This window comes from Notothenia coriiceps, unplaced genomic scaffold, assembly GCF_000735185.1.
Source record: "Notothenia coriiceps isolate Sejong01 unplaced genomic scaffold, NC01 NC01_scaffold00009659, whole genome shotgun sequence".
In the NCBI taxonomy this organism is placed as follows: domain Eukaryota; kingdom Metazoa; phylum Chordata; class Actinopteri; order Perciformes; family Nototheniidae; genus Notothenia; species Notothenia coriiceps.
The window spans coordinates 128,798-141,049 of NW_011342360.1; the positions used below are offsets into that span (position 1 = coordinate 128,798).

General features: G+C 39.1%; 3 protein-coding genes across 3 annotated transcripts in view; 2 read left to right on the plus strand and 1 right to left on the minus strand.

Annotated features, from left to right (window-relative positions):
• Window positions 1-756: 756 nt before the first annotated feature.
• LOC104945501 (mitochondrial uncoupling protein 2-like) lies at window positions 757-4,302 on the plus strand. Its single transcript, XM_010771184.1, has 8 exons — window positions 757-1,225; window positions 1,316-1,462; window positions 1,696-1,870; window positions 1,997-2,201; window positions 2,276-2,473; window positions 3,169-3,270; window positions 3,369-3,549; window positions 3,696-4,302. Exons 3-8 carry the CDS (start codon window positions 1,745-1,747, stop codon window positions 3,808-3,810), a joined length of 927 nt encoding a protein of 308 aa, XP_010769486.1. The 5' UTR covers window positions 757-1,225; window positions 1,316-1,462; window positions 1,696-1,744; the 3' UTR covers window positions 3,811-4,302.
• On the minus strand, window positions 2,573-7,959 carry dnajb13 (DnaJ heat shock protein family (Hsp40) member B13). The gene is made up of 8 exons (XM_010771183.1): window positions 7,786-7,959; window positions 7,591-7,694; window positions 6,007-6,168; window positions 5,783-5,931; window positions 5,581-5,694; window positions 4,513-4,626; window positions 4,357-4,433; window positions 2,573-4,156 (listed from the first exon to the last, which is right to left on the minus strand). Exons 1-8 carry the CDS (start codon window positions 7,851-7,853, stop codon window positions 3,997-3,999), a joined length of 948 nt encoding a protein of 315 aa, XP_010769485.1. The 5' UTR covers window positions 7,854-7,959; the 3' UTR covers window positions 2,573-3,996.
• Window positions 7,960-11,150: 3,191 nt separating this feature from the next.
• Window positions 11,151-12,252, plus strand: part of nrp2a (neuropilin 2a) — an 8,370-nt gene continuing 7,268 nt past the window's right edge. Inside the window, exon 1 of the mRNA XM_010771202.1 lies at window positions 11,151-11,183. Coding sequence (XP_010769504.1) covers window positions 11,151-11,183 — 33 coding nt within the window. The remainder of the gene's footprint in view (window positions 11,184-12,252) is intronic.

Here is a 12,252-nt window from a genome sequence, read left to right on the forward strand (position 1 = left end):
TGTAACTATCACAAAAAAGGTTTATTGTAGAATTTTGCTTATAATAGCTCCAAGAGAACAAATCAAGATTTCAATCATGAAGGCGCGATTGAATATGAATCACCTGAAAATTGTGAATGAACATACGAATAATTATTTTTTAAATGTAGCATTTAGCATGTAAGAAATGTCGATGGTACTTTGAATGGCTAAAATACATTAAGAAATACATAGACCCAGTATTTTGCACTATTGGCCTGCAATCAAAGATATCTCTAATGTAATAAATTAACATATTGTCAGATAAAATGGTAGACGCTTAGCCTAAAAATGTTTATTTTCAGTAATTTCCTATCTTGTGTTTCTTATCAATGGAAAAACATTCATAGCATTTCCATTTGCAGTCCATTTATTATGACAATTTTCTTTTAAAATGTCAACTACCTTTTAACTAATAACAGAGTGTGGTCCTGCTTTACAGAGCCCTGTTTAGATGTGGATTAATAAAGACATTTCGATAAACATAATACTGTATTTTGATCACTGTACAGTGTACAGGATTAGAAGTCGTTTTCAATCGTCAATCATTGCAGGAACCACTGGTCACGGATCACGTTTTAAACAGAAGAAGCTGTGGTTGGATGTTAAATGGTCTCAACATAAGGATCAAATTTGTTGTTCTGTGTGTTCTTGTGTTTTCAGCATGACTCAGCTTTTACCCTTTCTCTGTGCTCTCTGTACTATAATGTGATGTGCTGGCCTTCACACAGATAACTGACTTATCTTATTAAGTTCCAGTAGGTCTATCAATTTTCCAATGCAACATTTTATTTTGGCAAAAATATTCTCAACATATTGAGGTCGTCCAATCAATTCCAACTTTGCTTTTTTTATTATTGTTGTGTTGTTGATAGTATGTGGACACGAAATGGGAGAAATAAAGAAAAATAGGTATTAACATATATGCTTTAAGACAAAAAAACCCTCAGGCTGTTTGTCACTCAGGCAGATTAATAGTCCTCCATTCATTTGACCAGCAGGCAGCTCCAATACAGTATATGTGCTGGGGGTGGGGCCTTGGGGAAAACACATGCCATGATGTAACAGGAACAAGGCAGTATTTAAGGGGGCGGCTCTTGTGTGCACACTACTGCTTGTTTCACGGTTTCATTTTGCTATTGTCACTTGGAGAGGCATTTCACCAGGGATTTCACCAGGGATTCCAACTTTCTCAATTCAAATCAAGGTAAAATATATTTCCTGACCAAATATGTTGTTCTTAATACTGTTCCCCCTGCTTTTGTTTTCTATTTTACCTCATTTGTGTTCACTCCAGGATTTGGAGTATGATTTTAAGGCTCAACACTTCTGAAAAACCTTCTATGGAAAAACAAGGAAACCTATTTAAAGCTGGGACAACGTTCAGCCAGAGAGACACCTTTAGAGAATCCTGATCTCTAATGTCCAAACAGCTCCATTAAAGGTAAGAGACATCCAAATTCAGAGTGGAAAATTAGGTGTACTATATTTTTAGCTCATGTGAGGTCAGCATGTTGTCTGCACATAATGTACTGAACAGCTTTCTTTCCTTTAACATCAACAACTGCTCAACTTTAGCTAGTTTGCTTAATGGAGCTGTAACAAGGCGGCTGAGGGCATTCTTTCACTAAATAATCATTTGAATGGAATGTGTTTCTCTTCTTCTTGTCCTATCAGCATTAATACAGTAGGTCCCTCTTCAAATTGATTGCAATCATTCTGGAAAATGGTTGGATTTGGACCCGCAGATGTGCCTCCATCAGCAGCTGTGAAGTTTGTGGGAGCAGGAACTGCAGGATGCTTCGCTGACCTGCTCACCTTCCCCCTGGACACAGCCAAAGTGCGGCTGCAGGTAAGCTTCTTTTATTCCCATCAACACGTGAAATTCTCATAATGCGTGTGAGTTTACAAATATTGTATAAAAGTCCCTTATTGTTTCTTCTTAATCTCACCTCTCAGTACTGTTTATCCCTCACAGATACAAGGGGAGGCCTCAGCAGGGAAGGAGTCTGCAGTGAGGTATCGGGGGGTGTTTGGCACCATCACCACCATGGTGCGTACAGAGGGGCCCCGGAGCCTTTACAGTGGACTGGTGGCAGGACTCCAGAGGCAGATGAGCTTCGCCTCTGTCCGCATTGGTCTCTACGACTCTGTTAAACAGTTCTACACTAAAGGCTCTGATCGTGAGTATCTAGGAACATATTTATCTACATTCCTGCAACAATCAGGCCTGACCCCTATCTCCCCTCTGCTCCAGATGTGGGTATCGGCAGTCGGCTGCTGGCAGGATGTACCACTGGTGCCATGGCGGTTGCTTTAGCTCAGCCTACAGATGTGGTGAAGGTTCGCTTCCAGGCTCAGGCCAGGTCTGCTGGGCAGGCCAGGCGCTACTGTGGCACCATTGATGCTTACAAGACCATTGCTAAGGAAGAAGGCATTCGTGGTCTGTGGAAAGGTACAGTAAATTGAATTTACCGATAAAAGATGTAAGAAATCTGCATCGAATTGTACAAAAAGGACTAGACTTGCGTTACCTATTTTTTTTTTTAGATGTTTTCTTTTATTACCTTGAATTATTATTTTTAAATATTTAGTATAAGTAACAGCGCGCTTCATTCTCATTCTCTGCATTGGCTACTACTCCACCTCTGCCAGCATCTGTTGTATTTTGACTTTTTTTCGGTTTAAAGCCTGAATTTGAAGGTGCTTTAAAAAAAAATCCTGATCATTTCTACTATTTTGAAGGATTTGAGTTAGTTATCAGAAAAACAACCTGAGCGAAGGTTAACGGTTGGGTCGCAGAACCTCCTAAATCTGATGAGCTTAGTGGAGGAAACAGTGATTTTTAAGGTGAGACTCTTGTATTCAGAGTCATCGGGTCCTTTTGTTTTGGAGCTAAGGAAACCTCTAAGGTAAATGTGTCTCCTGCTAAAAAAACTCCTTGACAATGAACAATGAAAGAATTCTAACATACAGAAACTGACTGCAATGAAGTCAATTTGTAAAACAGCTATCAATGATCCCACACTACTTCACTGACACCTTTTTCTTTTAAATCATGAGATCCCTATTAGCGTTGTGCCTTTAAAAGGATCCTTTTAAACCATGACCTTTTGTCTCTGACGATAAATATTTTCTATTCTCACACAGGTACAGCTCCAAACATCGCTCGAAATGCAATTGTGAACTGCACTGAACTGGTGACGTACGATTACATAAAGGACACACTCCTTAAGTCCACTCCACTCACAGGTTAAACAAAGACTGCAGTACATCCTGACGTGCAACATAATGCCCCATTGTTCTTCTGTATGGAGAGGTAACGTTCAGTCTTCTCTTCTCCTCCTCAGATAATCTGCCCTGCCACTTTGTATCGGCCTTCGGAGCAGGACTGTGCACAACAGTGATTGCCTCTCCAGTTGATGTGGTCAAAACAAGATATATGAACTCTCCACCCGGCCACTACAACAGCGTCCTCAAGTGTGCTGCTGCCATGATGAGCAAAGAGGGACCAGGTGCTTTTTATAAGGGGTATGCTCTGACTGCGAGGTCAATATTGAGAGGATTAATGAGGATCTAAATCAAGCATTTATGAAGGAAGGAGTAAAGAGGTGGTTGTTAACTGAACAGCTATTCTTATTGCAATCAATAATGTTGTTTTTCTTTTTTCTCTTGAGGTTCATGCCATCTTTCTTACGCCTTGGCTCCTGGAACGTGGTGATGTTTGTGACGTACGAGCAGCTGAAGCGAGCCATGATGGCAGCGAATCACAACTACACCACTCGAGTGTAACCGCTATTGTCTGTCAGATGTTGTAGCACAGCTGTGTTGTCTACACATTTTTTTACTTTTTGTTGCCTCCAAGTGCATATTTCAACCTGAAGTGTTGTACAAATGATGATACTTATACTTAATACTTCTCTCTCTCATGACTACTTTTATCAGACACAGCATAGCAACACATGTACTAGAATAGGATCAGTCTTTTAAAGTTAGAGCTTGTCTGATCAGGTGCTTCCTCTCGGCGGAGAGCTTCTCAGGAAATTGGATTTCAAAAGTAATGATGAGGTTCCCTCTCTGAGAAGGATCCTGGGACCGAGGCATTCCCTCTCCACTCACCACTTTGTTGTACGAAGGGCTGATGTGTATGAAATAAAATCAGAGAAAGGAAGATGGTTATTTATGCACATGACGCACAAACCAGAAACATATCCTTCAAAAACCTCTCTGTTTGAGTTTATATAAAGTGCTTGAATTTCTTACAATCATCTTCCCTGTTTTCATTCATCAATATGATAACAAAATACAGACTGATGAATGTTATTTAGTGCTACTTACTGTACAATGTCATTGATGGGAATAGTAATTAGCCTGTTGTCTAGAGTCTCCACATCCACAGAGAACCCAGTTAAGGCCTGTGGGAAAAGGTCCAGTGTTTATTTGACTTAATCTTAAGTATGACTCATGCTGAAAATGATTATTTACATGACTCACCATCTCCAGGGTGATCTGGGCCTTGTAGATGAGGTCATTGTCTTGTCTCACAAACAGAAGATGGCTCTTCTGTTGCACTATGAACACGATATCAGCAGGGATGCTGTTTGGTCCCTAAGGGTACAATACAGCAAACTGATTACCATGCATATCAGGCTCTTTCCCTAAAATACAGTTACTATCTGTTACACAAAAGTTTTTTACACATAATCTATTTTGACCAAATGTAATGAAATTATATATAGCTAAACATAAAAGGTAAGGCAGAGTAAGAGCAAGAATGAGTCCCTGTATTATGTGGCTTTTATTCATATACACAAAGAGATCAATGACGCCACCTACTGGCAGCAAAGAAACAGATCTAGTGGATATCATAACCCTACAACTGAGTTATTATGCACTCTAAATCTTGCCCATTCATATTTAACCATAACTGCCACTGTTAACTTCCCATGATTCAAAGCTGTCAGTCACGCATTCTGTGGTCAACAGCTTGAGCAAGTTTCCATTCATCAGTATCATCTTAAACACATATTCATCAAACATAATGTCAATAAGCATCCAAACTTTCTAGAAGAATACATTCACTACAAAGCAAACAAATAATGCTTTAATGTTTGATCTATATATCCCAATCAGTTACAAACACATTTACACAGTTACTTATCTCACTATTCTTTATTCTTATCATATTGTTCAAATACACAGTTTTACTAAGTGGCACAAATAAGGTTACTGCAAAAATGTGTGAGACCCTGATGAAACCCCCTCCCCAAACGAAACCCTTTTTCTCAGATTTGCGTACACGTTATTTACTTTTCATACAAAATGATACATGTTGGTGCAGTGGTCACTTGCAGGGCTTTCCTCTAAAGCTTGCCGCACACTAAAAGCTATGTAATGAAGTTGCAATACCTCGTAAATCAGCGTTGACAGTGTCACAAGCAAACACATGATCGAAACACATATTGTGAAAAAACATTTAAATAAGGAAAAGACATACTGAATGGCTTTTCAGTGACCATCATTACAACTGTATTCGTGTCAATGCGTGTATTGTTATATTACCTGATCTCCTTCTTTAGCAAAAATTATCCTCATGCCTTCTTTCCATCCAGGCCTCACATCAATAGTCAGGATCTTGTCTTTGATACTGGAAGTGCATCCATCTTCATTCATAACCTGTTAAACAAATGAATAGAAAATTCATTTATATTTGAAATAGCTGTGGAATGACAATAGATAGTCTCTCAGTCACAGAAGCTCTTACCCTGCGAGATATCTTTATCTTTTTTGTGCAGCCGTGGTAGAGGTCATCCAGGGACAGATGCATGTCTCTCTCGATGTGAGAGTCTTGTGTCTTCACCACTACTGATCGCAGGCCGCCAAACTGAAGTGGTTCGTCGTTTGTAAAGAAGTCTAACGAAAGAAGTGTAATGTAATTGGTATGATATTTGAATAAGAACATTCACCATATGGTCCGATTTTCCTCACCTGCAAATGGGTTGTCGCCTCCAAAAAACTCCTTGAAGGTTTTGCCTGGGTTCCCATGGTAGGCATATTTAGATGACCAAGCCCCGCTGCAGCCAAACTCAGGTGGGATGCCCCCTTTGAGACCCTCCACACCAAACTTGTCATAGGTTGCCTTTTTCCGAGCTATCACAGACAACATCTTTATTTTCATAGACACACACTGCAGCACATATTGGTTAAAATATGGTAACTTTATAAAAGGTTTTCAAAAGCACTTCATTATAGGGATTTGTGTAGTATTACAAAAGTGAAGCCATTGAATATTTTCAAAATAAAAAATCTCCAAAATGATTCAAATTGGTATTTCTTGACAATAAGTGTTGAAGTATAACCACAGTAGGAATATTAAAGTGTGAAGTGACATTGTTAGCACCACACTATATAGCCTAAAAGTAAAGATTGAATATTATACACCAGATATATTCATCTTTTTTTTCTTAATTTTTAGTGTAGTCTCAGTCTGTAGTGTAACCAACATACAGTGATGTACCTGAACGCGTTCAATGAACGATCGTTCATGAACGCGTTCATATTTTGGGCGAACGTGAACTGAACGTACTGTATTTCCGCTAGATGAACGTAATTGAGAACGCGTTCATTCTCGGCGCTGTATAACGGCGTTCAAAAGTGCGTTCATTCTCAGCACTGTATTATAACGGCGTTCAAAAGTGTGCCAGATTTCATATGCCTTTCAGCCGAAAACCCAGATAAAACACACCGTAAACAGGCTTCAACAGCAAGCTGCCAGTGACGCGTACGCGCCTGTCACCCCTGGCTGTCGCACTAAAATATACGTCATCAGACTCCTCACAACAAACAATGTGGAACCGCGGAAGCGGCGAGCATTGAATGAATGAATGAATGTTAGTATGGACGAAGCCGAGAGCAGCTGCAGCAGCACTCGCTCAGAGTCAGACTCTATGGCGTCGGCGTATGAGCATTTAAAAGAGTTTTACGTTAAAGTCAGTACTGACTCAGACGGAAAAAATCTAACGTTTGCCTGTAAACTGTGTCCGCCCGGTTTGAAAAAGCAAGTCCTTACATCGACGACGTCGACAGCAAACCTTAAACGGCACATTGAGAATAAGCATACGACTAGCCTTTCAAGGTATGTGCGAGTGGCGAATAAAAATATTTTAGATTTTATACTAATAAAAAGACCATTCAAAGCAGTTTTCCTCATGTTATTTAAATATACTGTAGAGATGAAAGCTGCAGCTGCTACTAGTGTGGACTGAATGGGCGGCAGCAAAGCGTTATGGAAATGCCAGTATTCTGATTGCTGTCTGTGGTATGGGTTGTGGCAATCATTTTGACAAATAATAGCTCGCAGCAACGTATTGAAAAAAGAACTATAAACTATAAATTAGTTCATTGTTGAAACCATGAACTTTAGTTCAACATTTTGAATTATGAACTATGAACTGAACTAGTTCATTTTAAAATGTGTGAACTGTGAACTGAACTAGTTCATGTAGAAAGTGAACTTTCCCAACACTGCCAACATACCATAAATGTGTTGGTTTAAATTTCAACTTTACTTACGGTCGCTCAGCACATCGTAGGCTTCACCCAGCTGAAGGAACGTCTCACTGCTTCCTTTTTCTCTGTTTCTGCTTGGATGAAACTTCAATGCCTGCCCTCGAAATCTAGTAATAAAAAAAGCAAAACGTTGACAATAAACACATACAACTTCAATTGTTAACGTCTGTAAAGCAACTTCCGGAAACAAAAACGTACGCCTTCTTTATATCTGCATCTGTTGCATTTCTGTTTATTTCCAGAGTCTCGTAGTATTCGCTACCCATTATGGAATTCAATACTTTAAATTAAGTATAAAATAATCAAAGGACAGCTCAATATGCTGCGTTGGTGTTAAAAAACAAAGGTTTGATATAATAAATGCTCAGTGCAGCGGTTGTTTCACTTGGTTTCCAGGGTAACAGATTCCCGCTAAACTCTCGCGTGACTTGCAAAAACGGCTCAGCCAATCACGAACAAGGATCCGCTGTACACGTTGTTCAATCTGAGAAACTGAAAACATTTGAATGTGTTCATGTAAGAAAAAGCATCATAAAATTCTAATTTGGTGTCTTTTCGTAGGATGTTGTAAAACAGAAGTAGCCTATAGTTATTATTTTCAGCGTCTCAGTTGCCTGTAAGCTTAAGCTATTAAAACCGCTATACAAATACATTTGATTTATTTCCTTTTATTTGTTTTGTGATGACCAATGATCCGGATTAATATAATTTTGGGTTTCGTAGGGGTATAATTCACCCCATTACAGACAGTAAAAATAATTGTATTCTGGAAAATGTCAGCCTTACAACTACCACTTTGACACAGGATCCCTCCAAAACACAGGGCCACAAGACATTGAGGCAAAATTCTACTTCATATTTAAGTTTAATTTTCCTAATTCTAATTGTTAATTTATCAGATTATGTGAAACTAAAATTGGGGCCTCATACATCCCTAAATGAAATAGCCTCCCTATGATTAGGTTTGTCAAACCACACATTTAGGCATGAAAAACAGCAGCATTGTATTTGATGGAGCAGTTATTAAGTTAATATGTTGTTGATAATGCTGGCTCAGTGGCATGGCATACTTTGGAGTCGTAGCCATTTGCTCCACATGGGCTTTTCCTGCCAGGTCAAAATGTCTCCTGTGAAATAAGCCTATTAGTGCCCATTAGTCCAGGTCCAGCATTCTGCTCCTGCAGGACAGCTTATTACTGTCAGGCCTTCAGTTCTCATGAGGGAGCAACACTGTTCAGGCCTTGCTCTTAATAACAGACTTAATAACTGATCTGCAGATCAACAATACTCTTTTATCTTTGATTTGTAATTTAGATTAGAGCTGTCAGATCAGGTTCAAACAATTATCACAGCCACAATTATTTCATGGCACAAAACCGCCATAGGCACGTTATCTGTTGTATAATAAAGGTACTATAAAAATGCATATTGTGTTCGTTTTGTCTTTGTGCAATTGTTTTCTTTTCCTGTAAATATTTGTATTATGTGTGGGGCATTCGAGTAGGGAGAACATTATTTTATTATTACTATTTTAATTACCAGCTTAATGCCTAATTCAAGTGTAACAAATGGTTCAAGGAAAATATTAAAGCTTGGACATTGAAGAATTCCAGCCACATTGACAAGTGTATTTTTTATTCTTTCATTTCAAATCATTCCAGACACAAACATTAAGGACTACTTTGCTATACATACCAGACTCTCCTCCATAAGTCCACACAAAAATTGCACTGTATTATCAGTAAGATCAAATTGCCATCTAGCTCTCTGCTGATTCAGTTAAAGGTGTTTCAGACGGATGCATAATTCATTAGTGATTCACCAGAAGTGTAGATATTAACAGCCATAAAAAAAAGAAACATGAATCCAATACAAATAAATAAAGTCATTGTGGATTAAATACACATGTAGAATAATCACTAACAAAAGATCAATGCCAACAGAATAAAAACAAAAAAACAAGTATTTAAAGTGTTCATAAAACCTCATACCAAACTAGTTCAACCCAAAACCAAGGAAGCCCTCTACAATTAAACTCCAAAAGGCATATATATCTAAATGTTTACAGTGGGTTTTCATGATTATGACTCTTATAATATATGAGAAAACACTTCTCAAGCACTATCTTTAAAGCAGTAGTTTTAATCTATGATAGCTGTAGTCTTTAGAAAAAATAATTAGAGATCTATTCAAATAAAAAGGTAATAGAAAATAGAAGCCAAGGTAAAAATAACCAATCTCAAGGGAAAAGTGCGGGAAGAGAGGAAGGACGGTAATGGGGATGACGTAGTTATAGTGTTGCTCTTTTAGTTAGTGTGTTTGTGCTGGTGTGTGACCGTGTCCAGACATTTAAACAACAAAAAGAACAGTGTTACTGTTGTGCTTATTAAACTTAAAGCAATATTTACAAATGTTGAACAATATTCTCAATCTTGATCAGATACTTTAATGCATAAACACACGTGTTCCTTCTTTCAGTTTGGTTCAAAGGGTCATCTTTCGACACTCATTACTCTTAAGCCCCCCATCTCGGTCTGTTTGAAATGACAGGCAACAGCTGTGGATACAGTTTCAACATGTGTGTTACAGAGCAAATATTCCATTTAAGAGATGTATGACTTTCAGAGCATCCACATCCAAAAGCAGCTTTCCAGAGAGCGGAGGAGTAACGGCTGTAGTGTTCTCTCTTAGGCTGGGGAGCAGGCGGTTCAGTTTCGGGTACAGACACACAAATGGTTGAAAAAAAAGCAGGTAAGAGAAATATTTAGCTTTATGTCATCATGACATAAGCCGGCATTAGCAGGAACAGCCTCCTTCGCTGGCCGGTAGCTCCGGTTGCTCCTTTAATTTAATGTCAATCACTGAAGGGTTTAGGAGTTAGGGAACGTCACAGAACTGGAATAAAACAACTGGAAAATGTTCACGAACAAACTAAACTCCACAACTGCTGTCCATGCTTAAGTTATTGTTAAAAATGTGTTATATATAAAAATGTTATATCATTTGTTTTCTACTGCAGGACATGCCAGGCTTGAATAAGATAAATATTTTTTTCCATACAAACCAAACAGCCACTGTGCGAGATCAGTTTTAGGGAAGATTCCACACTGCATTTCAAATCAGATTCGATTCTAGAGAAAATAAATCATGTTTGATGTTCTTCTCATGTGACATTTAACCCCACAGGGAGTTAGGGCTATAATTAAGGTAGTTTAACTTTTTTTAAATTGAAAGCCTCTATACCTATTATTTTCTAGACGAACCAATTTTCTTTATAATTATAACTTTTAGAATTCATGGAAAAGCTGATTATTTCCTAAAAACCTGGGGTAAACTTTGGAAATGATCACATCGGTATCTTAAAAAAATATTGACCGTTGGACTTCACAATGCTCGAGTTATTGGAAATGTTTGTAACGCACGAGTAAGAAACAATACTACGAAGTCAGTACCAGAATCAAAATCGACAACTAATATTAGACTGTATCTGTAAACGTGCAGGGATACCAGGTAAGAAGATTGAATAAACGGAAGTCAATGTTATAAAGGATTCTGAGCAAACGATGCGGTTCAGTCCTAACTGCAGCCTAGAGGTGGTGAGTATTTCTCTCTGTTGGAGCACAATACGTGTCCTCACTGGTCAAATACATCAAAAAGAGACACAAAGGTTAAACAACATCTGTCTGTCACAGTGCTGCGCTACATTCTCCCTCTGGCAGGGGCTATCCATATGACACAACATTAGAGACCCTCTGACACTGACACGCACACAAAGGATACTCTCCTCTCGGCTCTTGTCCTGTGTGGTGTCCATGCCGGGGAGGGCGGCTGCCACGCGACGGAAGAGCTGCAGGGAGAGACAACCAGATGTGTTCTGTCAGAGCAGGAAGTAGACGCACATCAGGACAAACGCAGAAGATGAAGGAAAGATAGCGCATTCCCATTACATGATTTAGCTTGAAGCTCGCACAGAGGAAGACGGCCACCAGAGCTTTCACCAAATTAGATTTTTAATTCAGCAGCAAACGGCAAGGCTATATTTCTGTGGATTGACACCTTACTTTAACATTCATTGATGGAGCACCGTGCATTTAAAGTGATTTATGAGTTTTAAACCCCCGCACTAAAGAACATCACATAGAACTACACTTCATACACATGCAATTAAAATACTGCTAATGTGCTAATGAGCGTTTTGGTTTGCAGACCCCGACCCACCTGCCTGATCAAAGGTTTGCCAATCAAAGATAATGACTTCTTTCCGGTGGGAGAGAGCTTCAAAAACAAATCCACACACCTCACTTCCAACCAGAGCAAGCCGACATTTAAAGCACACCTTAATGTACGCAATGGGTGTGTGAAACAGAAGCCAACCAGAAGAGAGAATGAGCGCTATGAGCCCACACACACACGAGAAGGTGCACACGCTCTACCTGCTTGGCATTGTAGCCTGTCTTTGCACTTGTTTCAATAAACAGAACATTCATCTCTTTCGCTCTCTGCTCTCCCTCCTCTGTGGTTATCTGTCTGCGATGACACACACACACACACACACACACACACACACACACACACACACACACACACACACACACACACACACACACACACACACACACACACACACACACACATCTCTCTCTCTCTCTCAAACACAGCCACACA

Excerpts from the sequence above, each read along its gene's own strand:
- LOC104945501 (XM_010771184.1), top strand. The coding sequence starts at position 1,745 with ATGGTTGGATTTGGACCCGCAGATGTGCCTCCATCAGCAGCTGTGAAG. Across the intron at positions 2,474-3,168 it reads CATTCGTGGTCTGTGGAAAG|GTACAGCTCCAAACATCGCT; the intron begins GTACAGTAAATT and ends ATTCTCACACAG. Across the intron at positions 3,550-3,695 it reads CCAGGTGCTTTTTATAAGGG|GTTCATGCCATCTTTCTTAC; the intron begins GTATGCTCTGAC and ends TTTTCTCTTGAG.
- dnajb13 (XM_010771183.1), bottom strand. The coding sequence starts at position 7,853 with ATGGGTAGCGAATACTACGAGACTCTGGAAATAAACAGAAATGCAACA. Across the intron at positions 4,627-5,580 it reads TTGCTAAAGAAGGAGATCAG|GGACCAAACAGCATCCCTGC; the intron begins GTAATATAACAA and ends TTGTACCCTTAG. Across the intron at positions 4,157-4,356 it reads CCCATCAATGACATTGTACA|CCCTTCGTACAACAAAGTGG; the intron begins GTAAGTAGCACT and ends CATACACATCAG.